The following is a 26,356-nucleotide window of genomic DNA, read 5'->3' as shown; positions in this document are numbered from 1 at the left end:
GGATATCTAGCTTGGAGCCAGTCAGCATTTCCTCAGAATAGTTTGATCACAAAATTACAGAAATGTACATATGAGTTTTGGCTGCAGATGATCTGAGCCAAGGCTGTAGTTGAGCAGTTTGGAGAGACTGGAGTAAGTTGTCTGTGATGGCATTGATCTGAACCTCAGCTCTGGTTATATGCATAAAGAAATACCTATTGCCCCTTGAGATTACTCCACCAATTAATAAGATTTTGGTCCACTTCCCACCAATCCCCATGTCATCTGATTCCATAGAGATTTAAAACTCTAATGTGCCCAACTTTGAATATAAGTAGGCTTTTTCAGCTTTTCATTTTCAACCAATACATCAATGCCTCTGAAGACCTGCTTAAAAAACAAGTTTCTTTTGTTCTGTTCAATACTAAAGCTCATTGCCAGCAGTAAAATTTTGACCATGCAGAATTTGCATTTTCACCCTCGTGCTTTAAAAATGCACATCTTTCAAAATGGGCGGATACACCACCAGCCAATCTCATTTGCCTGTGGGGTGGTGTGGTCAGAAGTGCAACGATGGTGGCAAAAATAAAAAGTAAAAACAAAGATGTAAATGGATGGGAAATTTCTTTAAAACATACAAAGGTGCGAAACAAAATGTTCTTGCTGAAGAAATAATTAAGACAAATTCTGAACATGCCTGTAATAATTACTGACGAATTGGCATTTCTATGGTTTCTGGATAACTGGCTTGCTGGATTTGCAGTTGTGAAGGATGACTATCTTACAAATGGAAGGAACATGATATGATTGACATGAAATTGTGAAAATGTTTATTTTCTCATGTAACCTTTCTTTGGGGAAAAAAGTTCTGGACATTCAGTTATGGGTTAATAAAGTATGCGTGTGCACTGATTCTGCAAGCTATGTGAAACTGATCCATGGCATGAAACCTAAGTACCCTGATCTTGGAGGAAACACAGCCACATGCTAAACTAAATTTAAAAGATTTTTAACGAAAGAGTGAATTTTGCCATTAATTGCTTTATTCAAAGTTGCAAGGTAGTTGAAGCAACCCTACCTTGCAATCTGTAAGGAAATGGGTTTAGCATTGAAAGTGATTCGAACAGTTGCACTTGCTTGGTGATTTTTTTTGTTGTAGTATCTGGCTTCTGTTTAGGTGACATCCTTCAGATTGAAACCCCAAAGTGAGAGCCATGATCAATTCTGAGGGAAAAATAGTGTTTGTTGTTTACCTTGCCAGTTTAGGTGTATCACAGAGAACATTATCTCAGAATTAATAAAGCCTTACAAAAGGTAGAAAGATTTGAAGCATCTTTTATGAATGTTTTCTCCCTAAAGTTTCGCAAAATGGCAGGCCACAAGTGAGGCGATTTGATGAGATACTACAATTGAAGGTATAGATTTGCTTTGGGCTAACGTTCAAACTATTCACTCTTTTGTAAGTAATTTTTCTGAACTAGTGAGAATTACATTTAAGTCTTTAAGGGATGCCACAGACACTCCATGGAGTGTGTAATCACTCCAGTATCTAAAAATCTGGATGTTGGTGCATTATGTGCTGGAAAGGATTATGCGCAGCAGCCAAAACTTAGCCAACTTTTTTATTGTTAACAATGTTATTAATAACTACACAGAATGAATATTGATGTCTACTGAAACATTGAAAAAATGTTCCAGTATTTACTATAATGGATTTTGTGAATCCTAATCGTGGAAGTGCTTCAATCTTACTATACTTTTATGTACACCTATATCTATATGCAAATATTGTGAATATATTTTTGGCATATTTTGTATATTTTAACTGATTTGGCAAAGATTCTGGTAGGACCTTGAGAGTGTTGATATAGGGTTCTTGCACGGGCGGCGAGGTCACAACCCCTGATCCGTAATGTTGCCACGCAACGCCTTCTGGATGATTAGCAGTGTACTGGAGGCAAGCATTTACTATGGTTGCCAGTACAGCAGGACCTTCTTCTGTCCCAGTAGCTGTTGAATTGTCGCATTTTTTTGCCTGAATTCTGCCAGAGACTGTGAAGCCAAAATCGGCAGTAATGGCGACACCTCAGTCCCAACCAAAAATCTTTATGAAAGGCACCACATAATTACAGTGCTTAATCACATCAGGCTGCTTAACTTCATCCCAATAAACTTAGTGCAGCTGCAAACCTCGTGCTACATACCACAACATGCATATATTGCCTGTTGAACCATGTCAATCTCACCACCCCAGTATAATCCACAACATTTCCTCATTCTTGTAGAAGACAAGTTTCTGCAATTAGAGGTAGCAAGAAATAATGAAAATGGGAGAGACTTTCCTGCAGGGCCTGATCTCTATGGAGGATACAATGTTGGTCATTGTCAGAGAGACATTAGACAGGGCTGGATGAACATTTGAATTGGCAAGGCATAAAAGAGTATAAATGAAGTACTGTAGATGAGAATAATATAGCTAGGTTGTTGATGGTCGGCGAGACACGATGGGCCAAAGGGCCTGTTGGTGCGATATTCCTCTATGATTCTATGTAATGCTACTTGACTGCTGAGTGTTCTCACTATTCTTTATATGTTTCAAATTCTGCTTTTCTTTTTCCTTTTGGAAATAAAGGCCAAAACACCATTTGACATACAGCATTTTTATTTTCAATGTTTTAGCACTCTTGTAACTCTTTACAGTGATATTTAGCAGAATGTTAACATTTTAATAAATCTGTTTTTGTTTTAATTCTTTGTATCAAAGTAAATAATTCATCTCTGACTCTGAGCTCTGGTATTTTCTCCATAACCCCGGCAACCTCTTTCCTACATTCTCCCCACCCTTACTCATTGATTGGGTGGACTCATTTGTCCATGTGTTATTTTGTGCCATTTGTCATAGCGTTCTTTGGGACCTCTTTTTATGGTGAAGATGATATTTAAGTTAAAAATGCTCTTTTGATGACAGATGATAATCCAGATACCAGCTGCAGAACTCACAAATCACTGTTCCTTGGGGCTTGTAATAACAAGGAACTGCAGATGCTGGTTTATACCAGAGAAAGACACGTATGCCAGAATAATTCAGCAGGTCAGGTAGCATCCTTGAAGAACATGGATAGGCAACGTTTCGGAACCCTTCAGACTGATCTGAAGACGGGTCCAGGCACAAAACATCACCTGTCCATGTTCTCCCGGGTTGCTGCCTGACCTGCTGAGTTACTCAAGCACTTTGTGTATTTCCTTAAGGCAATGAAAAAGAGCTTTCTTTTTTTTTACAGTTCCTGTTTCTTGCTTTGGAACACTGGAGACCAATTGCAGTGGCTCTGGTTAGATTTCAAAAGATATTCCTGTGAAGCATTTAAGGTTATGGATACCAGTGGTGGAGGGATTTAAACCAGCTCACTTAAATGCTGGAATTGGAAGACAATGGAAACAGGGAGTGGAGCCAGGCTGGATGAAGTTAAGGAGAAAAGGCTGGCCAAGGGTTTGGCCTGACAAAATAATATAGTGGAATCACAGAGGGGGAGCAGTGAGAGAGGATGTTGCTGAACTCTCGTTGGAGAGAGGAGGAGAACTTCTTCAAAGTAGACATACCTTGAGGAGATTTTGCAGTGAAACGGACAAAATGTGGAGGAAAGAAGTGCAGATGCTGGTTTAAATTGAAGGTAGACAAAACTCAGCGGGACAGACGAGTGTATGCCGGGGGCTTGCTTGTCCTCCAGAACGCTTGAGCGATTCCGTGCGTCACACCTTTTGACCTACAGAGCAAGGGCCCTATATAGGGAATCCTTGAGGTGCAAGTACCATTAATCCCCGAACACGGATACTGACAAAAGCATTGGGCATGCTTGTTTTTGCAGGCTGAGGCGTTGTGGCATCATGATGCAATTATACAAAACATTGATTAGATCATACTTAGAATATTATGTACCAATTCTGGTCACTACACAAAAGGAAGAATTAAGTAGTAATAGAAAGTGTGCGGAAGAGATTCACCAGAATGCTGTCAGCAATGGAGTGCTGTGATTATAAGGAGAGATTGTTTCGGCTGGGTTTATTTTCACTGGAACATGAGGAGTGAGGTATAGAAGTTTTAATAGTCATGGGTCAGAAATACGATGGTCAAAATCTTTTTTTACCCCATGGCAGTGATGTCTTGAATGCGAGGATGCAGTTTTAAGATGATGAGAAAATTTAAAGGAGTTGTGAGGGGTAGGTTTTTCCAAACATTGTGGTAAATATCTGATATGAGCTGCCAGAGGAGGTGATAGAAGCAGATGCAATTACTATGTTTAAAATATGTTTGGACAGGTGCTTGGTAAGGAAAGGCGTAAAGGGATATATGGGCCTAATATGGCCAAATAGGGTTAACACAGACAGGCATCGCTGTTGATATGGATGAGTTGGGCCAAAAGTGCTTATTTTTGTGCAGTATGTTTTTATCATCTATGATTTTATATTTAATTTGTTTTTGAAGATAAAATGCTCTGGGGCATAAATGGTGAATTATTTTTTATTAATGTTAATAGAATTTTCTGTTATTGTTAATTTTAATTTAATTGCATTTTGTAGAAATAAATTGCATCTCAAAGATTTAACAGCCAAAATTACCTGATTTTCTTGTTTACTAATAAAAAGCAAAAAATCCTTAAATTCATCAAATGACCATCCACTGGGTAGAGACTTTGATAGATTTGCAAACCGTTGCATAATTTCCCCAGGTTTAAAGGGATGTTAAATTAGGACTGAAACTCTACTTCCTTCCTGGTTCCGAGATGAGGAAACAATCCCTTGTTATAAGCATCAGGCTGTCAGTCTCCAAGTGCATTTACTGGTATGTGTTCTGAAGGTTTTACCACACTTTCATGGACTTAATTCCAGATCTCTAACCCTTCTTTCACTTCTAATCCTACTACTTGCTTTAAATTTGCAAACCCCTAATTATTTTTCATCTCTGCTAAGGGCAATTTTATATATTCTAACTAGACCCCTACATAATTTAATGATTTTCCAGCCCTGGTATTCTTGTAAATCTGTTCTGCGCCTTCCACAGTCTGAAAAGATTGGAGCCATTCCAGAAGAGATTCACAGGGCAAATCTTTGGGATGAAAGAGTTCCGACTAATGGCTGAAAAAAATTACATCTGCATTCTTCTGAAGTATAAGGGGTAATTTTATTGAAACCTATATAATATTTTAAGTGGGCAGGTAGAAATTGAGTTGTTTCCACTAATAGAGTATCCAATGAGGGACTGAGTTTCAAGAGAAACAATGAGGGGCAGAGTTTCAAACGTTTAAAATTGAGTTGTGTAGGTCTGTCTTTATTGCAAAGGCTAGAGAATGTGGAATTCTCTGCCCCTGAGGATTATGAAGGCGAGATGACTGGAGACTATTAAGAGGTAGATAAATTGAGTGCTATAAAACTGGCACAGCAGAGGAGCTGAAGCCTGGGTGAGTTTAGCCATAATCATATTGAATGGAAAACTTGGATCAGGGAGCCAGGTGACTGCCTACTGCAATTTTCATGTGTTTCAGTAATAGAGGTTGAAATTGTATGCAGCAGTCAAATCATGGACTAACTGGTTTTGTATACAGATCTAACATAACTTCCCTGCTTTTACTTTCTACGCTTCAACTAATAAAGTAAAACATTCCAACTATTATTTTCATGACCTGTCCTGATTACTTTTCAAGTTCAGTGGGTAGGAAATATAATTTCCGTCGAAGAGTGAGGGCAGGAGAAATCACAGAGGGGGAGCAGCGAGAGAGCATGTTGCTAAACTCTCGTCGAAGAGGGAGGGCAGGAGAAATCACAGAGGGGGAGCAGCGAGAGAGCATGTTGCTAAACTCTCGTCGAAAATATAATTTCCGTATTGAAGAAGGGGAGAGAAAATGGAAAACTGAAGAACAGTTAGCCTGACATCAGTAATTGAGAAATTGCTAGAATGTATTACTAAATTGGTATAGTAATTACAAAATTATAATAACAAAATTGGACAGTGCGAGTTGCAGCTTCTCTGTATCCCCCTTTATATCATTGACAAACTTTCATATATGATATTTTATGATATTTGGTCCCCTCAGCCAAATTTTTAATTGCCTCTATGAATAGATGGGCTCCCAAGCACCAATCTTAGGCCGTGATAGTTTCCAGTTTCCTTTCTTCCTTAAATAATGCAGTCACATTTACCAATACATAGACAATTCCAGAATCAAAAGAGTTGTGGAACATGTTAGCCAGATCAATTGCCTCTTTCAAAACTCTGGCATATACATCACTATATCTTTGCAATGTATTAGCTTTGAGTTTCATCAACTTCTCGTGTACTATTATTACTTCCAATCCCTCATTCTCAAAAGACTGTTCTGTATATTTCTCGCAGCTTTTTTGCGCCTTTTGTTAATTCAGACGCAAAATTGTTTCATTTCGCTGCCACTTCCTTATTCTACAGTATAAAGCTCCCATCTCTGTGTAAGGCAACCACATTTTTCCTTACTGGTTGTTTGTACTTTTCATACATGTACAATTTCTTACAATTCATTTTTTGTTTCTTGCCAGTTTACTCATTGATTCCTGGTTTGCTGTGGGAGATATTAAGCAGACCGAGTCACTTCTAATGAATTTAGAAGAACAAGACAGAATCCTTGCAAGGCTTGATGCAGTAAATGAAGGAATGATTGCTTACCACTCTATCTACTTGCAAAATGCTGGAGCAACTCAGCAGGTCAGGCAGCATCTCAGGAGAGAAGGAATGGGTGACGTTTCGGGTCGAGACCCTTCTTCAGACTGATGTCAGGGGGGCGGGACAAAGGAAGGATATAGGTGGAGACAGGAAGATAGAGGGAGAACTGAAAAGCGGGGAGGGGAAGAGAGGGACAGAGGAACTATCTAAAGTTGGAGAAGTCAATGTTCATACCGCTGTGCTGCAAGCTGCCCAAGCGAAATATGAGGTGCTGTTCCTCCAATTTCCGGTGGGCCTCACTATGGCACTGGAGGAGGCCCATGACAAAGGTCAGACTGGAAGTGGGAGAGGGAGTTGAAGTGCTCAGCCACCGGGAGATCAGGTTGGTTAAGGCGGACTGAGCGAAAGTGTTGAGCGAAACGATCGCCGAGCCTGCGTTTGGTTTTTGAGCGAAACTATGCATTTTGTGAATAAATACCTTCGATTTGTACCAGCATCTGCAGTTATTTTCTTATTCTATCTACTTGTGTCACCACTTTCTGGGAGTTATGAGCTCCAAGATTCTCTGTACATCAATGTTAAGGGTCATGCCATTTATTGTACATTTTCCCTTTACATTTAACCTCACACTTCCATCTTCAGTTTTGTTTATTGTCATGTGTACCGAGGTAGAGTGAATTAATTTTGTTACGTGCTAACCAGTCGGCGGAAAAACAATACATGGTTATAATCAAAGTGTACAGATACATGATAAGGGAATAATGTTTAGTGCCAGATAAAGCCAGTAAAATCCAATCAATAGTCCAAGGGTCTCCAATGTGGTAGACTGCTCTCTTGTTGTGGTAGGATTGTTCAATTGTTTGATTGAAGAAACTGTCCCTGAATCTGGAGGTGTGCGTTTTCACACTTCTATACCTTTTGCAAGAGGGGAGAAGAGTGAGTGCCCACGGTGCAACTCGTCCTTGATTAAGCTGCTGGCCTTGCCGAGGTATAAATGGAGTCAATGGAAGGGAGGTTGGTTTGTGTGAGGATTTGAGCTGCGCCCACAATTCTCTGCAATTCCTTGAGGTCTTGGATAAAGCAGTTCCCAAACAAACCTGTGATGCATCCCAATTAAAATACGTTCTGACATCTGACATTTCTCCGCCGATATCTGTAGTTGATCTATATATCCCGCCGTATACTTTGACAGCCTTACTCACCGTCTGCATCCTCAACAATCTTGGTGACATCTGCAAACTTACTAACCAACCCATGTACATTTATGTCCAAGTCATTTATATATATCATAAACAGCAGATGTCCCAGCACAGATCCCTGCAGAACTCCATTGGTTACAGACCTCCAGCCTGAATATAGTTCTTGCACCATAACCCTCTATCTTCTATCAGCAAGCCAGCTTTGAATCCATAAGACCAAGCCACTGTGAACCTCATGCGCTTTAATTTTCTGGATCAGCCTATTATGGGGGACTTTATCAAATGCCTTACCAAAATCATTGCTCTCCACATTTTCACATTCGGACTTCATTTCAAATTATGCACCAGTGGTATAAGTTGTTTGTGTGATATTGGATGACATTTTGAAAAGTCTAGTTGAGATATTTCAGTTTCTACTTCATTTGTACATTTATATTCTGATCTTTATTTATCGCAACATATCATTTTAGAAAACTAAAGAAAATGATCAATATGAATATCAGAGTTGCAGCATTGTTGTTTTCCCTCTATTTGCATGAATGTGCTATTTAATGCGCTTGGCTCGCTCAGCCTGATGACACCACAGCTAGTGGACATGAGGAAATAGCTGAACTAAGAGTAGCAAGAGTCAGAATGCCAAAGAGATTGCTAGAATGCTTTGGCTCATCTACACATAGAATCAGCAGTAATGATTTTACTCTGTGAATCAGCTATTAAGCTGGAAATGGAATGAAAACAGGAAAGATTTACTGGGGTGCTGCTGGACCTCGAGCGACTGAGTTCTAGAGAGAGAGAGATATTAGAAAATAACTGCAGATGCTGGTACAAATCGAAGGTATTTATTCACAAAATGTTGGAGTAACTCAGCAGGTCAGTCAGCATCTCAGGAGAGAAGGAATGGGCGACGTTTCGGGTCGAGACCCTTCAGACTGATGTCAGGGGGGCGGGACAAAGGAAGGATATAGGTGGAGACAGGAAGATAGAGGGAGATCTGGGAAGGGGGAGGGGAAGAGAGGGACAGAGGAACTATCTAAAGTTGGAGAAGTCAATGTTCATACCACTGGGCTGCCCAGGCGAAATATGAGGTGCTGTTCCTCCAATTTTCGGTGGGCCTCACTATGGCACTGGAGGAGGCCCATGACAGAAAAGTCAGACTGGGAATGGGAGGGGGAGTTGAAGTGCTCAGCCACCGGGAGATCAGATTTGTTAACGCGGACCGAGCGCAGGTGTGAGCGAAGCGATCGCCGAGCCTGCGTTTGGTTTTGCCGATGTAAATAAGTTGACATCTGGAGCAGCGGATGCAATCGATGAGGTTGGAGGAGGTGCAGATGTCTCACCTGGAAAGACTGTTTGGGTCCTTGGAGGGAGATGAGGGGGGAGGTAAAGGGACAGGTGTTAAATCTCGTGCGGTTGCAGGGGAAAGTGCCCGGGGATGGGGTGGTTTGGGTAGGAAGGGACGAGTAACTCCCTCGAGTAACAGGGAGTTACGGAGGGAACAGACTCTGCGGAACGCAGAAAAGGGAGGGGATGGGAAGATATGGCCAGTGGTGGGGTCCCATTGTAGATGACGGAAATGTTGGCGGATGATTTGTTGGCTACGCTGGCTGGTGGGGTGGAAGGTGAGAACGAGGGGGATTCTGTCCTTGTTACGAGTGGGGGGAGGGGGAGCAAGAACGGAGCTGCGGGATGTAAAAGAGACCCTAGTGAGAGTTCTAGAGAGAGGTTGGGCAGGCTAGGAATTTATTCCTTGGGAGACTGAGTGGTGGCCTTAGAGATGTATAAAACCATGGGGCATAGATGGGGTGAATGCACACAATCTTTCTCCCCAGGGTTGGGGAATCAAGAAGTTGAAGGCATACATTTAAGGTGATTGGTTTAATAGAAACGAGGAAACCTTTTGCCGCACAGAGGGTGGCACATATATGGAATAAGCTGCTAGAGGAAGTAGTTGAACAATAACAACATTTAAGGGACATTTAGACAGGTACATAGATAGGAACATAGATAGGAAAGATTTAATGGGATATGGATCAAACATAGGCAAATGGAACTACCATAGGTAGGCATCTTAGGTTGGCATGGATCAGTCGGGCCAAAGTGCCTGCCTCCAAGCTGTATGACTGTGACTGTACCCACGCCACACATTCTAGAGCTTTAGTGTCAATCCTTTGGTCCTTTACTCATATCCAATCACAATTCTATCCCTTGGCAGCATCCATCCAAAAGAATAAGAAACATAGAAAATAGGTGCCGGAGTAGGCCATTCGGTCCTTCGAGCCAGCACCACATTATCATCCAGAATCAGTACCCTGTTCCTGCTTTCCCCCATATCCCTTGATTCAGTTAGCCTTAAGAGCTATATCTAACTCTCTCTTGAATACATCCAGTGAATTGGCCTCAACTGCCTTCTGTGCCATGAATTCCATGGATTCACAACTCATCATAAGATGTCAACTTATTTACATCGGCAAAAGTTTTTTTTCATCTCAGTCCTAAATGACCTACCCCTTTTTCTTAAACTGATCCCTGGTTCTGGATTTCCCCAACATGGAGAACATTTTTCCTGCACCTAGCCTGTCCAATCCTTTAAGAATTTTATGTTTCTATGACCCCCTCTCATCCTTCTAAATTCCAGTGAATATAAGCCCAGTTAATTGATTCTTTCATCAGATGTCAGTCCCGCCATCCCAGGAATTAACCTGTTGAAGCTACGCTGCACTACCTCAATAGCAAGAATGTCCTTCCTTAAATTAGGAGACCAAAACTGCAAACAATACTCCAGGTGTGGTCTCACCAGGGCCCTTTACAACTGCAGTAGGACCTCCTTGCTCCTATACTCAAATACTCTCTCTATGGCCAGTAAGCCATTTGCTTTCTTCTCTGCCTGCTGTACCTGCATGCTTACTCCAAAGACGTACAGGTATGTAGGTTAATTGGCTGGGTAAATGTAAAAATTGTCCCTAGTGGGTGTAGGATAGTGTTAATGTACGGGGATCACTGGGCGGCACGGTCTTGGTGGGCCGAAAAGGCCTGTTTCCGGTTGTATATATATGATATGATATGATATGATATGACACTTTCAGGACTCCCTCAACCTCGGGTGTTCTAGAGAAAACAATTCAAATTGTCCAACTTTTCCATGTAGCTAAGAACTCCTCACCCAGGCAACATTCTGGTAAACCTGTTCTGCACCCTCTCCAAAGCCACATCTTTCCAAATCCGGCCAAATCAAAGTCTTACGGAGCTGCATCATGACTTCCTGATTCTTATACTTAAGTTCCATCACAGTGAGGAGGTGACTGGAGGAGACTCGCTGTGATGGATGTTTCTTTTTTTTTTTTTTGTGTTGTGTTGGTTGTGATTGTGTGTGAAATTGTTTATTTTTATTGCTCTTATTGCTGGACTGTGGATGACCTTTCATTTCACTGCACATCTTGTATGTGTATGTGACAAATAAACTTGACTTGACTTGGCCAGGACCAAATAGGACAAAGGAGAGCATACGCCTCCTTTACCACTCTATTTCTGTTGCCACCTTCAGGGAATTATAGGCCTGCAAAATCTCTCTGTACATCAATGCTATCAATTTATTTCACTACACTCAGCACAAGGGAAAATAATAAACTTAAACCTAAACCTAAAATCAAACATATATCTTCCCATTACATTCAACCTCCTAAGGTACAGCACCTCACGCTTGCTTGGATTAAACTCCACCTGCCATCTCTCCGCCCATTTCTGTAGCTGATCTATTTCCAGCTATATATTTTGAAACATTGCTCACTGTCCGCGACTCCAGTAATATCGGTGTCGTTTGCAATCTTTATATAAATCAATGACATTAGCTTTCTATCTCTTTATACTTATTGCTTGACGCAAAATTTTATGTTTTTAGTTCAGACTACAGTATTTGCTGTTGTTTTTGTTAGTGCAATCTAGATGCCTGTAAATTGGTGCACCATTAGTTTTTAGTTTAGTTTAGAGAAACATCGTGGAAACAGGCCCTTCGGCCCACTGAGTGCTCTAGCCAGCGATTCCCGCACATTAACAATACCCTACACACATTAGGGCCAATTATTTTTACATTTATCCCAAGCCAATTAACCCACAATCCTGTACATCTTTGGAGTGTGGGAGGAAACTAAAGTTTGCGGAGAAAACCCACGCAGGTCATGGGGAGACCGTACAAACTCTGTACAGACAGCACCTCAAGACTGTATATCAGACATCCAGAAAAGCATAGGCAAAAATATTCCTTAATTAAATATTAAGATGTTAGGAGCAAATGCTTTCTATCCTTGTGGGGAAGTCATCTTCCTGGCAACTGCAGGAAAGGGCAAAGGTATTAAACAAATATGAATTAAATGGTAACAATAGAAACAAGTGCTTTGGACCTAATAATTACCTCAGAGATAAAGAATAGAATTTAAATTTTCCAAGAGACTTGATGTTTTGGAAGGTCAAACAAAAATAAATTTGAGGAGGCACATCTAATATTGAAGAATTATGGAAAGACAGTACAAAACCTGATAATGCCCCATAGAAGAAAAAGTAGAATCAGTAGGGATGGGGGAGAAGTTAGGTTAAAAGGGCAAAAAATGCATTTATTGGCCTCCAAATGTCAGTCACACCATGAAAAGGGACAGGTGGAGGATGAGGGAAAGTGAGAAGGATAGTGGAACAGTGAGGGAGAAAAGGGAACTGAAAGAAAAAGGCAGCTAGATATTATTTGGGAAGGACAGAAGAATCAAGTACAGTCAGCATGGATTAATTAAACAAGTTCCTTAATTTTTTAAGGTGATAACAAAAAAGGCTGATATGGTCAGTGCATTTGGTGTAGTCCAAGCACATAAAGTGAGAATGGTAAATTAGACCCAAAACAAATTCACTTCTTGTGATCTAAAGGCAATGTTTGATAGCCTTTTAATTTATAGTACAAATGCTATTTCTAGTGATGTTCCAAAGGGTTCAACGGTCATCATTTGTGGACAATACTGAAGGGGCCTTCAGGTCTCTGCCCACAGAACTTCATTCCCTTAACAAAAATCTTCCCAATCCTGTTGTATTTTTGTTTCTGAAAGGAACACCTTTGTTATAACTCGTGTTAATTCAATAAATTCACTGCTGCTGCAACGAGATTTGAACTCTTATTTGAGATCAATAGCCTAGGCTTCCAGATACTGTGATCCACTGTGCCACCCATACTCACTGGGTCTGAAGAAGTGTCCTGACCCAAAACATCATATGTCCATTCCTTCCACAGGTGCTGTCTGACCCACTAAGTTATTTCAGCTTTGTTTTGCTTAAGATTCCAGCATCTGTGATTTATTTTATAGAACATTGAACATACAGTACATCACAGGAACAAACCCAAGTTAAACTAATTGCATCTGCCTGTACATGATTCATATCTCACTAGTCCTTGGATTTCCATGTGTCTCTTAAAAGCCACCATCATATCTATGTCCACAGCCACCTCTGGCAGTGCACGCCAGCCCCCCACCACTCTCTTTGTATAAAAGAAACTTGCCCCAGACACTTATATTAAACTCTCTCCCCCCCCCCCCACCTTATAGCTATGCCCTCTTAAATTGGACATTTGCACATCGATGCTGTTAAGAGTTTTGCCATTAAAAATATACAGTGCCCTCCATAATATTTGGGACAAAGTCCAATCATTTATTTATTTGCCTTTGTACTCCACAATTTGAGATTTGTAAGAAAAAAAATCACATGTGGTTAAAGTGAACATTGTCAGATTTTATTAAAGGGTATTTTTATACATTTTGGTTTCACCATGTAGAAATTACAGCTGTGTTTATACATAGTCCCCCCATTTCAGAGCACCATCATGTTTGGGACACATGGCTTCACAGGTGTTTGTAAATGCTCAGTTGTGTTTAAATACCTCCTTAATGCAGGTATAAGAGAGCTCTCAGCATCTAGTCTTTCCTCCAGTCTTTCCATCGCCTTTGGCACAACTTTGGTCCTAATGTTGATAAACAGCAATAAAAGTTTCCAATGAGTCAAAGAAGCCATTATGAGACTGAGAAACAAGAATAAAACTGTTAGAGACATCAGCCAAATCTTAGGCTTACCAAAATTAACTGTTTGTATCATCATTAAGAAGAAAGAGCTTACTAATTGCTAAAGGACTGGCAGGCCAAGGAAGACCTCCACAGCTGATGATAGTAACATAATGAATTCTGAAGTGTAGACATATCCTATCTGCTCAAGTTCAAACAAATGCCTCAAAACTCATTGGCCGGTGGTTCATTTTACAGCAAAACAATAATCCTAAACATGCTACAAAAGCAACAAAGGAGTTTTTCAAAGCACAAAAATGGTCAATTCTTGAGTGGCCAAGTCAATCACTGATCTGAACCCATTTGAGCATGCCTTTTATATGCTGAAGAGAAAACTGAAGGGAACTAGCCCCCAAAACAAGCATAAGCTAAAGATGGCTGCAATACAGGCCTGGCAGAGCATCACTGGAGAAGACACCCAGCAACTGGTGACGTCCATGAATCGCAGACTTCAAGCATGCAAAGGATATGCAACAAAATACTACACATGACTAATTTCATTTACATGACATTGCTGTGTTCCAAACATTATGGTGCCCTGAAATGGGGGAGACTATGTATAAACACTGCTGCAATTTGAGATGCCCACTACTTGTCTATGCCTATCAGATTTTTCACAGCTGGTGGTTATACATTGCAACGTATATGTTTCTTTTCAGGATATCCAGCATGCATTGTTGCATTGCTGTTTGAGGCTCATAGTTAAAAATGGCACAGGAAAAGCTGATGATCTGATGCGTTTGGGACTTTGGTGCTGGAAAAGCAGATTTTCCAGACCTTTGAGTCTTGTTAATACCCGAAGACCGTTCCATTTCACTTTATTTGATACATTACACAGTAGTATAATGAACGGTCCAGTGAACCCAATAAGTTTCAAGGGAGTGAGAAATGCACAAAGTGCTCCAGCTGCAAACCTGCCCATGTTGCTGACCATCAAATCCAGCTCTGGCTGCATACCCTGCTTAGGCCTGGATCCTGCCCCTGGCTGCACAGCCCACATGCACAGTGGACCCCTGGCTTGCATTCGGGAACTATAAATGATTTCCAAGCAATCTGATGTAGGATTATCAGAGTTTAATTATAATCCTTTGGCAACGTTCATTACCAGCAGTCTGTTAAACTTGATGCTATTTTAAGGCTTCTACTTTTTGTGGTTTTTACCATTTTTTTTTCTTTGTTCACTCAGCAACATGGAATGTGTCACTTTTTGCATCTGTAATTTGTCTTTTGGAGTATCGCGATTCCAAGTTTACAAATTAGCCCTGGATGTCAAATAATACTGAAGCACTGGTTCAGTCAGTCACTCAATTGATTTAAGTCTTTCTCCAAAAGATGTTGATTATCTAGTGTTGAAGGTGTCATCGAATTTGTCGTATCTGACAGGTAATCCATTGAATAACTCTATTGGATTCACTCCGAGTCCCACCTTCAAAACCTGCTGCATTGTTAAAGCTCATCCATCACCATTCAGCATTTTATCGGGATACATCACAGCATGGTTTAGGAACAGCTTCATCCAAGACCGGAAGACATTGCGGAGAATTGTGGATGTAGCCCAAACTATCATGTAAACGAACCTCCCTTGCAGTGACTCCATCTACACTTCATGCTGCCCCAGCAAGGCCACCAGCATAATCAAAGACAAGTCCTATTCTGGTTACTCTCTATTCTCCCTTCTCCCATCAGGCAGGAAGTACAGAAGTTTGAAAATGCATGCCTCCAGATTCAGGGCTAGTTTCATCCTGGCTGTTATCAAGCAACTGAACTGTCCTCTCACCAGCTAGAGCATGGCCCTGACCTCCCATCTACCTCATTGGAGACATTTGAATTATTTTTAATTGGACTTTATCTTTTACTAAATGTGTACCTTTTATCCTTTACGTGTGCACTTTGGATGGCTTAATTATAATCATGTACGGTCTTTGATTGGATAGCACGCAACAAAAAGCTTTTCACTGTCCCCAGTACATGTGACAATAATCGAAACTAAATTGTTTTTCACCAGAGTAACCAGTCAGATAAGACTTGGGAACATTGCATATTAAGTCATTATGTTCTGAATGGACCAAACAAAACTGTAACACTTAAAGGTGGTTTGGCTCTGACATTTTTTTTCTTGTTGGATTATTTGTTAAAAGAATTGAAGGTTCCTCATTCATGTCGTCAAATTCTTAATTAACTGAAGCATATCAGGAAATTGCATGCTGCACTTGATGCAGAGAGGCTAAGTGGTGAATGGCCCAGTCGATTTAAGAACAGTACTCTCGTTTTATATGATCTAATGATTAGGTTCACTGCTAATTTGTTCTGAATGGAAAAATGTGACAATTACAATGTAGAATAAAATATTTAGTCTGAATGTTGGATGTTTTTGTAAAGATATTTTATTGCTTTATTACAGTCCAGGGCTTCAGCAAGACTAAAACCTCGGCCAGCCCCTTCATCAGGTCCCAAACTCCTTCCTCACAAATCAACCAGTGGTGCACGCAGACGCAGAACACGATGCCGCAAATGCGAAGCATGCTTGCGAACGGAATGTGGAGAATGCAACTTCTGCAAAGACATGAAGAAGTTTGGAGGCCCTGGCAGAATGAAGCAGTCCTGTATCAAGAGGCAATGTATTGCTGTAAGTGCAAGGGTATAATGCTTTGATTACTCTGGCAGTGGGCAGCATGGAAACCTATTTCGGTGAGGATGATGTTATTCTTTGCTTCATTTTGAGAATGGTGTAACCTCTCCGGTTCAGTTCAAGGTTAAGAATATAGAATCCTATGGTATGGAAAGGGCTCTTTGGCCCAATTTGTCTTATGTCGATCAAGATGCCTCATGTAAGCCAGTCCCATTTGGTTAGACCTTTCCTATTCAAGCACAAGTCTAAATATCTTTTGATTGATGTTATTTGTGCCTCAACTATCTCCTCTGGCAGTTTGTTTCATTTCCCATCACCCTCTGAGTGAAAAGGTTACCCCTTGGGTTCCTAGTAAATCTCTCATCTCAAACCGATATTCTCTGTTTCTTCATTTCCCCTACCCTGAGTAAAAGACTCTGCATTTGCCCTTTCAATTCCCCTCATGATTTTATACATCTCTAAGATCATCCCTTGGATTCCTACACTCCATAGAAATTAAAATCCTTGTTAATATCCACAATTAAAAAAAGAAGCTTTATAAAATGGAGGAGCAAGTCGGTGCTTTTGCAACATGAAGTTAGAGATGTAGAAAGGTGCTGAAAAGTGTCAAAAGGAAACATAGAAAATAGGTGCAGGAGGAGGCCATTCGGCCCTTTGAGCCAGCACCGCCATTCATTGTGATCATGGCTGATCATCCACAATCAGTAACTCGTGCCTGCCTTCTCCCCATACCCCTTAATTCCACTAGCCCCAAGAACCCCATCTAACTCTCTTTTAAATTCATCCAGTGAATTGGCCCCCATTGCCTTCTGCGGCAGAGAATTCCACAAATTCACAACTCTCTGGGTGAAAAGGTTTTTTTATCTCAGTTTTAAATGGCCTCCCCTTTATTCTTAGACTGTGGCCCCTGGTTCTGGACTCCCCCAACATTGGGAACATTTATTCTGCATCTGCTTGTCCAGTCCTTTTGTAATTTTATATGTTTCTATTAGATCCCCTCTCATCCTTCTAAGTTCCAGTGAATACAAGCCCAGTCTTTCCAATCTTTCCTTATATGACAGTTCCTCCATCCCGGGGATTAACCTCATGAAGCTACACTGCACTCCCTCATTGGCAAGGATGTCCTTTCTCAAATTAGGAGACCAAAACTACACACAATACTCCAGATATGGTCTCACCAGGCCCCTGTACAACTGCAGAAGGATCTCCTTGCTCCGATACTCAAATACTCTCATTATGAAGGTCATCATGCCATTAGCTTTCTTCACTGCCTGCCATACCTACATATTTACTTTCAGTGACTGGTGTACACTTACCTTTTTGCTAATCTGACACCATTGAGATAATAATCTGGCCCCTTGTTCTTGCCGCCAAAGTGAATGACCTCACATAATTCCCTGTTTTTCTGTTGCTCCTTTCTTGAAAAGTGGGATAATGTGAGCTACCCTCCAATCCACAGGAACTCATCCAGAATCTATAGAACATTGGAAAATGATCACCAATGCATCCACGATTTCTAGAGCCACCTCCTTGAGTATCATGGGATGCAGACCACAGGCCCTGGGGATTTATCAGCCTTCAGTCCCATCAGTCTACCCAATACTATTTCTCGCCTCATGCAAATTTCTTTGTTACTCTGTCTCCCTAGATCCTCTGTCCTCTAGTACATCTGGGAGATTGTTTGTGTCTTTCTTAGTGAAGACAGAACCAAAGTACCTATTCCACTCTTCTGCCATTTCCTTGTTTCCCATAATAATTTCACCTGTTTCTGCCTTCAAGGGACCCACATTTGTCTTTACTAATCTTTTTCTCTTAACATGCCTGAAGATGCTTTTATTATCCTTTATATTCTTGGTGAGCTTACCTTTGTACTTCATCTTTTCACCCAGTATTGCCCTTTTTGTTACCTTCTGATGTCCTTTGAACGTTTCCCAATCCTCTGGCTTCCCGCTACTCTTTGCTATGTTATACACCTTTTCTTTAAGTTTTATACCGTCCCTAACTTCCCTTGTCAGCCACGGTTGCCTCTTACTCCCCGTAGAATCTTTCTTCCTCTTTGGAATGAAATGATCCTGCACCTTCTGGATTATGCCCAGAAATTCCTGCCATTGCAGTTCCACCATCATTCCTGCTCCGATGCTTGGCCAGCTCCTCTCTCATGACTTCATAGTCCCCTTTGTTCAACTGCAACACTGACACTTCTGATTTAACCTTCTCCCTCTCAACTTGTAGATTAAAACGTATCATATTATGGTCACTACCTCATAGCGGTTCCTTTACCTTAAGTTCCCTTATTAAATCCAGCTCATTAGATAACACTAAATCCAGAATTGCCTTCTCTCTGGTATGCTCCAACACAAGGTGCTCTAAGAATTCATCTCGGAGGCACTCTACAAACTCTCTTTCTTGGGGTCAAGAACCAACCTGATTTTCCCAGTCTACCTGCATATTGAAATCTGCAATTTCTCTCTCTCTCTCCCCCCCCCCCCCCCCCCACACTATTTAGTTTAAACCCATCCATGTAACAGTGGCAAACCTGCCTGCCAGAATGCCTGTTAAGATGCCACCCATCCCTTTTCTACAATTCACCCTTGCCCCAAAACAGTTCCCAGTGGTCTAAGAATCTAAATCCCTGCCCCCCTGCACCAGCTCCTCAGCCACATTCAGATCCCCTATCTCCCTGTTCCTGCCCTCGTCAGCATGAGGAACTGGAAGCAAACCGGAGATAACCACCCTGGAGGTCCTGCTTTTCAGTCTTCTTCCGAGCCCTTGCTGCAGAATCTCTTTCCTCTTTTTCCCAACGTCATTTGTGCCGACATGCACTACCAATTCCGGCTGCCTCCCTTCCCCCTTGAGGTTGCCCTGCAATCGGTCCGTGACATCCTCGACCCTGGCACCAGGGAGGCAACACACCATCCTTGAATCTCACCTGTTGCCGCAGAAACCCCTGTCTGTACCTCTCACTATGGAGTCCCCTACAATCATGGCTCTGCTTCAGCGCCACGTTTTGACTCGCAGACCTGTCCGCCGCTCAGACTGGCAGTGTCTTCTGCCCCGACAGCTTCCAAGAGGGTGTACCTGTTTTCACAAGGTGCAAACCCTGGGGTCTCCTGTACTACAAGCTTCCATCCCTTCCTCATCGTCACCCACCTTCTCTCTTCCGGTAACTTCGGTGAAACGATCTCGCTGTAGGTCCTGTTCAGGAAACTTTGGTTTTCCCGAATGATCTTGAGGTCATCCAGTTGCCTCTCCAGTTCCCTAACACAGTCCTTTAGTAGCTGAACCTGGACACACTTTCCACAGTTGTAGCAGCCAGAGGCACCAGCAGTGTCCCTGACCTCCCACATCCTGCAAGTATCACACTGAATCAGCTTGCCTGTGATTTCTTCATTGCGTCTCATCCTCTCCAACATTTGGCGTAGTCTCCTCACCTCAGCCTCCTCACATATTCGTGTTTTGTATAATTGAACAGTAATCCAAACACAATTTTGCAATTGCTGAAAATGTAAACTCTGGATGACCCAAAGCACTTCACAGCCAGACATAAATGTAGTTTGATTCCTGTTATTTTGGAGGGTGTGTTGGACATGTGGATCAAATCCTATGAGGACTTCTGAAAAACATAAAGCTGATGTTTTTCTTTGCATTAGTGCAGGTGCTAACTAATGTCATAACATTAATGAATGGCTGCTTTCTAATAAGTTTATAATAAACACATTAAATTACCTAATTTATATCATTTAAACCTTGAGCGATATGTGCAAGTTCAAGATTTATAATGGAATGCAGGGTCTCAAATATATATTTTTTAATTAGATACCATGTTGAAAACTCTCATAGTAGTCCACATAGATTAGTTATTATTTAAATATAATTATCGAGTGCTGTGATGGCAGCAATTCCATATTATTTTAACCAGCAGGAACTTTCCAAGGCTCCTTGGCTGCTGAAACTTGTTATATCATGAGCTCATTTGACTTGATTAAGTTTATCCACATTTCACTCGAGTAATATAATGATAAACATTTTCAAGGTTGATTCGACATTTCTTTTAAGAGATGGTTCAGGAATTCATTTGTATAATTTTAAATGGAAGATTGCCAGTTAGTTTAACCACACCTTTTATAAGGTTTTTGTGGACAAGTATATTTTGTTTGACACCATATTTGCACAAGCAAATTTTGAGTCTTTGCCACCAATTCTAAAAATAATCACACAAATCGAATTTAAACAGCTAATCAGAATGGAATCTGCTTGTTGACTAAATGTTCTGTAAGCTGCTCCCAATGGGTGTGCAAAAACAATTTAGTAATGAAATACTTCCGGATTTTATTCTTGACTCAAGGGCACTAGGGGAATTGACAGTATGTCTCAATCTTCTGAGTTAGAGATTAAGAGTTCAGCCTTCAATGCAGCACCAAACACATCATGTAGGCCAGCGCAGGGAAATATTGAGGTACTGCTTCGCTCTCTGAAGTGCAGTCTGTCATGTTGTGAGATACCTCAAGTAAGGTCCTGCCCACCCATTTAGGTGAAGGTAATAGAGTTTAAAGAAATGTATCGCTATTCAACAAAAAACAAAGTTATTCTCCTGTTCTGGCTAGCAATTCACATTTAAATTACATGATCATCAATTAAATAACATGCTGTCTTTTTCATTTGGTGTTGGTGGTCCTTGCTTTTAATATGATAGTGGTCACATTTCAATAGTAATTAATTCATTGTGAAAAGCTTTAGGATACGCATGAAATTCATTATACATGCAGGATCTTTAATTATTGTCATGAAATGTTGTCTCATAGCTGGACAGTAATTAGGTTTTTGAAAGTGGGTAGATATTAGTTACCAAATATTAACATGGTTAAATGGCTAGCTTTGTCGTCTTTTGAAAGTGATAATACATTCTGTCAAAGCTTTCTGTACTTTAGGATGTTCTGCAATACAGAGCTTGCTGTATGCCAAATGATTATAGATCATCCTGGAGCCGGTCTTGGAGTCATCCCAGCACAGAATAGGGGCATTCAGCCTAATGATTCTGTGCTTGCTTGCTGTTGACCAATCTAGTTCTCTCGTTGCTCTATTCTATTCCAACAGTCCTGCAAGTTTATTTCCTTGAATACCTATTCAATTTCCTGTTTTAAAATCATTTGACCATCTCTACTTTTATAGAAACATAGAAAGATAGAAAATAGGTTGCAGGAGTAGGCCATTTGGCCCTTCGAGCCAGCACCGCCATTCAATATGATCATGGCTGATCACCCAAAATCAGTAACCCGTTCCTGTTTTTTCCCATATCCCTTGATTCAGTTAGCCCTAAGAGCTAAATCTAAATCAGGCAGCACCGCGTCACATTCTCATACACCACCCTACTGCGGTCCCAGGAGGTGCCGCATGGCAGAGGCCTTCTGGCGGCCGCGAAGCACGTCCGAAGGCTTGACGGTCAGTGGGACCATGAACCCGCCCGAAGGCTTGTTGGTCTCAGCGGCAGCGTAACTGGGGGGGGGGAGAGAGCTGGAGAAATCGGGTGCTGGGAATGGGCTGGTCGGAGGGTGAACCGGGGTAATGCCTCCAACGCCTTCAAGGTAGGCTGCAGGAGGCGACCCCGGGACACAAAGATGGCCGGGCGAGGAGAGGAGAGAGACGTCAGTTCGTGGGACCAGCTCCAGTACATTGAGTGCGCGGGCTGACTGGACTTAGGACTTTGAATAATGGCACCAAAATTGGCGGCACCCACATGTGTAATACATGCAAAACAGATTTCACTGTGCAGTTGCATATGTGTTAGATAAAGCACCATCAAACTATTGAACCATATACAGGCCCCTTCAGTGGAGTGTAGAGAGAACAAATCTGTCGTCCAACCCATTTTATTTCTGCCAGAGAGGGACATTTTCAGGGTGTTTTAAGACATAAATTATATCGCTCTCGTTTCTTTCCCCTTTTACCTTAAATCTATGTTCTTGAGTTTTAGGTTCCCTTACCTTAGGAGAAAGACTGTGACCATTCTCTTTATCTACATTCCTCATGATTGCCACTAAAAGGACACCCTCGGCCTCCTGTGCTCCAGGGGGAGTACCCTTTTGTAGATCCCTTCAACAGTTGCTCCTTCTCTTTAGATTTAGTGATTCCATGAGGAATAGTGTAAGAATGTAATCAAATTTCATAAAGCAGTACCTGTGGAGTACCCCAGTGCATATAGGGGGGCAGGATACTGTGGAGTACCTGTGGAGTACCCCAGTGCAGCCTGACATGGTGACTCAATCCAATTTTCCCTACTCTCTATGGAGATTTCTGGCCTCTGAACAATGGATAACAAAGCTTGTTTTCTGAGATTGGAATAAGGTGGAAATCAAACTTGAACAATAGTGATGTATCAAACTTTGCCATCACCAAATTTACGCTGTTTCTAAAATAGTAGGCAAAAAAACCTGAATGGTGATTTTATGAATATTTTATGCTGAGTATTATTGTGGAGAAGAATCTATTGACCTCTATTACTTTATTGCAGCCTGTGCTACCACACACTGCAGTATGCAAGATCTGCGGTGAGGCAGGAAAGGAGGACAATGTGGTGGATGAAGCGGAGAAATTTAATGCCAGCTTAATGGAATGCTCCATCTGCAATGAAATAATACACCCAGGTTGTTTAAAGGTATGCTGGATTTAATTGACCTGATGGTTTTGAACTTAGAAAAAAAAATGATCTTGTATCTTTCATTTTTGAAATAATTTTATAGAATTAATTCAAATAATGAAAGATCAACAGTATGTCTTGTGAATAATTGAATGTCAGTGAGATCATGCATATTCACAGCATGTACAACAGCTAATGACACAAGGAAAATTTTTTTTTTTGGTTTGCAGTAGAGTACTGATCTTTTTGGCTTTATTGAATAAAGCTCTGCAAAGAAAGTTCTATTCCTAAAGTTTGCATCTAGTCTGAATAACTCCATTAATGAAACCTTTAGACCTTCATGCCTTTTTTTCCCCCGTCTTTGATGCCAATTTGGTCAGAATTTCATTCAAGCTAATTATCTCGCCTCTTGTGTTACTACTGAAATTTGGTTTGGTAAAAGAGCGTGTAGCATTGACGTGAGAATGTCAATTGTTGTGGCAATCCATTTAGTTAATGCACCACGTAAAGCCATCTAGTTAATGCACTATGTAAGTTGTGAATTGAAAGCAGGGTCTTGCAGGAAGAATACCCTAATCATACTGTAATATTTTTATATGAAGGCAGGGAGGATAGAAATTCTTGCCTATCTCCAAAATGGGAGCGTTATTGTTGATACACTGGGCATCCAGCCCAGAACCGGTGAAGGCTGATGAAAGATTGTGCGAAAGGGTATCGACCAAGAGTCTGATTCAACGTTAATCGTCTGGGTCTTTTTTTCAGATTCGAGGCTTGTAATGAGTGGTATGCCACAGGAATTGGTGCTGGGTTCTCCGTTCATTATTTAGACGTGAACTTAAGTGGCATGGTTAGTAAGTTTGTAGATGACGCTAAAATTGGAACTATTATTGAAGTGAAGAATCTACAATAACAGCGAGGTCATATTTAACTGAGCTGAGGAATGGCAGATGGAGTGTAGAACAAAGAACAGTACAGCACAAGAACAGACCCTTCGGTCCACAGTGCATGCGCCAAATATGATGCCAAAGCCATTTTTTATCTACTTGTGCATAATCCATATCCCTCCATTCCCTACATATCCACATGCCTATCAAAAAGTTTCTTAAATGGCAAAATTGTATGTCTCAAACACCCACATACATCTTATTATGTGCTGCCTCTAATAAACTTCCACATTCTACTAATGAATAAAAATAAAGAAGCAAAGTCTCCATTACATCAGAGTTGTCACTAACCCCAGGTGACAATCTATACATTCTGCCCTTTTGTTAGAAAAGAATCTGAGTACTGGAATAACGACATTTTTCTGCATTTATGAAATCCTTGGTCAGCAGAAGTATCATGTACAGTTTGCAAAGAATGTATTTGCTGTAAAGAGTACAACAAAGATTTCTTGGACTTGATCTGGACTGACGTTTGCAAAAGGATGAGAGATTAAGTAGAAGAGATCTGCATTTCCTAGAGTTTAGAAGCATGATAGGATCTCTCATTTGAACTTACAAAAGTCTGATGGAGCTTTATGTGCTGGATATAGGAAGGATGTTTCCATGGGATAAGATGTCTAGAAACGGTCAGTTTGGAATTAAGGATAGGCCATTTAAGACTGATTTGAGGAAATGTTTCTATCTCCAAGAACTGAAAGCTCATTGAGTTAATTCAAAATGGAGAACGATAGGTTTCTGAGATAATGAGGAATGTGAGGATTGCAAAGGAAAGTGGCACAGAGGTAGAAAATAAATCATGATCTTGACAAAAATAGAGATTTAAATAACCTACTCCTGCTTCTATATCTTGTGATGGCCGGATTGCTGGAGTTGACAATTTAAAATAGCTCTAGGTTTCTACCCAGCGTTGTGATGCCACAAGAATGACATTCCATGGCAGGTGTTTGAACTTCCACACTAGTACATGAACATCGTTCTCCTTCCTAAGTAACAATAGAAGTAGAGGCAGATGACTTCATATGTTGCCATAGTCAGGCCATGAGCTTTTATAGGAGATGACCACTTTTTCCATTTGAGATCATTTATCTTCCGATACGCCTCATCAAGGTCTTGACTTCGATATTCCCCTGAATTCCCAATAATGTAAAATTATTATCTTCCTGGTCATAAATCCTATTGTCTTACGCCAGGACAATCCCGAGTCTCCCATTTTACTGCAACTCCTGTATTCTGCAGCGTGTATTCCAGATGCGAAAGGAGGCAATAAGCATCTCCCCTTTGAGGTGCAGTAATTTCTTCAGTTGGATCAGTTGGTGCTAACAACTCCTGGAATTGCACCCATGAAATTGCATCTAAAGAAACTGTTGATGTTAGTTGTTTGTTCCAGTCATTAAAATGAGTTGCATGGATGCATTTCAGGTATGTGCTGGGTCACATTGGCAAGGATTATTTGCATAACGCATTTCTAATACAATGTTGCTAAACCACAATTGTTGGAGTACCTTGAGCTTTATTATGTAATTTGAAGCTGCCAAATATTATGGGTTACATTTGGTCATTTTATGCATGACAGTAGCGTACATATAGCACCTTAATGTTGGTTGTATCCCAGGCATTTCATTGGAACTTCTTAAATGAGCAAATGAAAGTTGAGAGGTAGAAAAATTGAAAGTGAATTTTGAAGATGAGGGCTTTTGGCATGTGAAGACATAACTAATAACAGGAAAGTGACCAAAATTGTATATGTGCAAATGAATATTATTAATTTCCTTTTTCCAGTGAATATGGTGTTGAAATTCTGGGGCATGTTTTGTGATATCAGCTTGTGGTTCGATGGGTTATAATATAAGCGAAAGTCAATCCTGTGTTGCGATTGTTCAGAACCTCTTACTGCCCCATAGATCCAGTGATGCACATTCCATCGTGACTTAGTGGTGTCTACATGAAATTTTGGTGTTCCCCCTGTGACAACATGGCTTTCCCCTAGGTGTTCCAGTTTCTTACCATAGCCAAAATACTAGCCAATTTATAGATTAATTAACAACTATAAATTACCCAATGATAGGAGAATCAGGATGGATTTGATGGGCATCTGTGAGAGTTTACTGGGAATTGCAATTCTATTGATCCCCAAGTGAGGCTTAGTTTCATCAGATCAAAAGTGATAGGAGCAGAATTAGGCTACTTGGCCCATCGTCTA

The 26,356-nt window shown here is 40.9% G+C and overlaps 1 protein-coding gene across 3 annotated transcripts in view; it reads left to right on the top strand.

Annotated features, from left to right (window-relative positions):
- The window catches only part of LOC144606485 (lysine-specific demethylase 2B-like), a 149,074-nt gene that overhangs the window by 43,988 nt on the left and 78,730 nt on the right, over positions 1-26,356 (top strand). For 2 of the 3 annotated variants that reach the window (XM_078422648.1, XM_078422650.1), the window contains exons 2-3: positions 16,351-16,575; positions 23,087-23,230. In XM_078422648.1, the coding sequence (XP_078278774.1) occupies positions 16,351-16,575; positions 23,087-23,230 (369 nt within the window). The remainder of the gene's footprint in view (positions 1-16,350; positions 16,576-23,086; positions 23,231-26,356) is intronic. The other variant, XM_078422649.1, reaches the window with a different exon arrangement.

This window comes from Rhinoraja longicauda, chromosome 26, assembly GCF_053455715.1.
Source record: "Rhinoraja longicauda isolate Sanriku21f chromosome 26, sRhiLon1.1, whole genome shotgun sequence".
Taxonomy (NCBI): domain Eukaryota; kingdom Metazoa; phylum Chordata; class Chondrichthyes; order Rajiformes; family Arhynchobatidae; genus Rhinoraja; species Rhinoraja longicauda.
The sequence above is the reverse complement of the archived record's forward strand: the minus strand, read 5'-3'. Positions and strand labels throughout refer to the sequence as shown.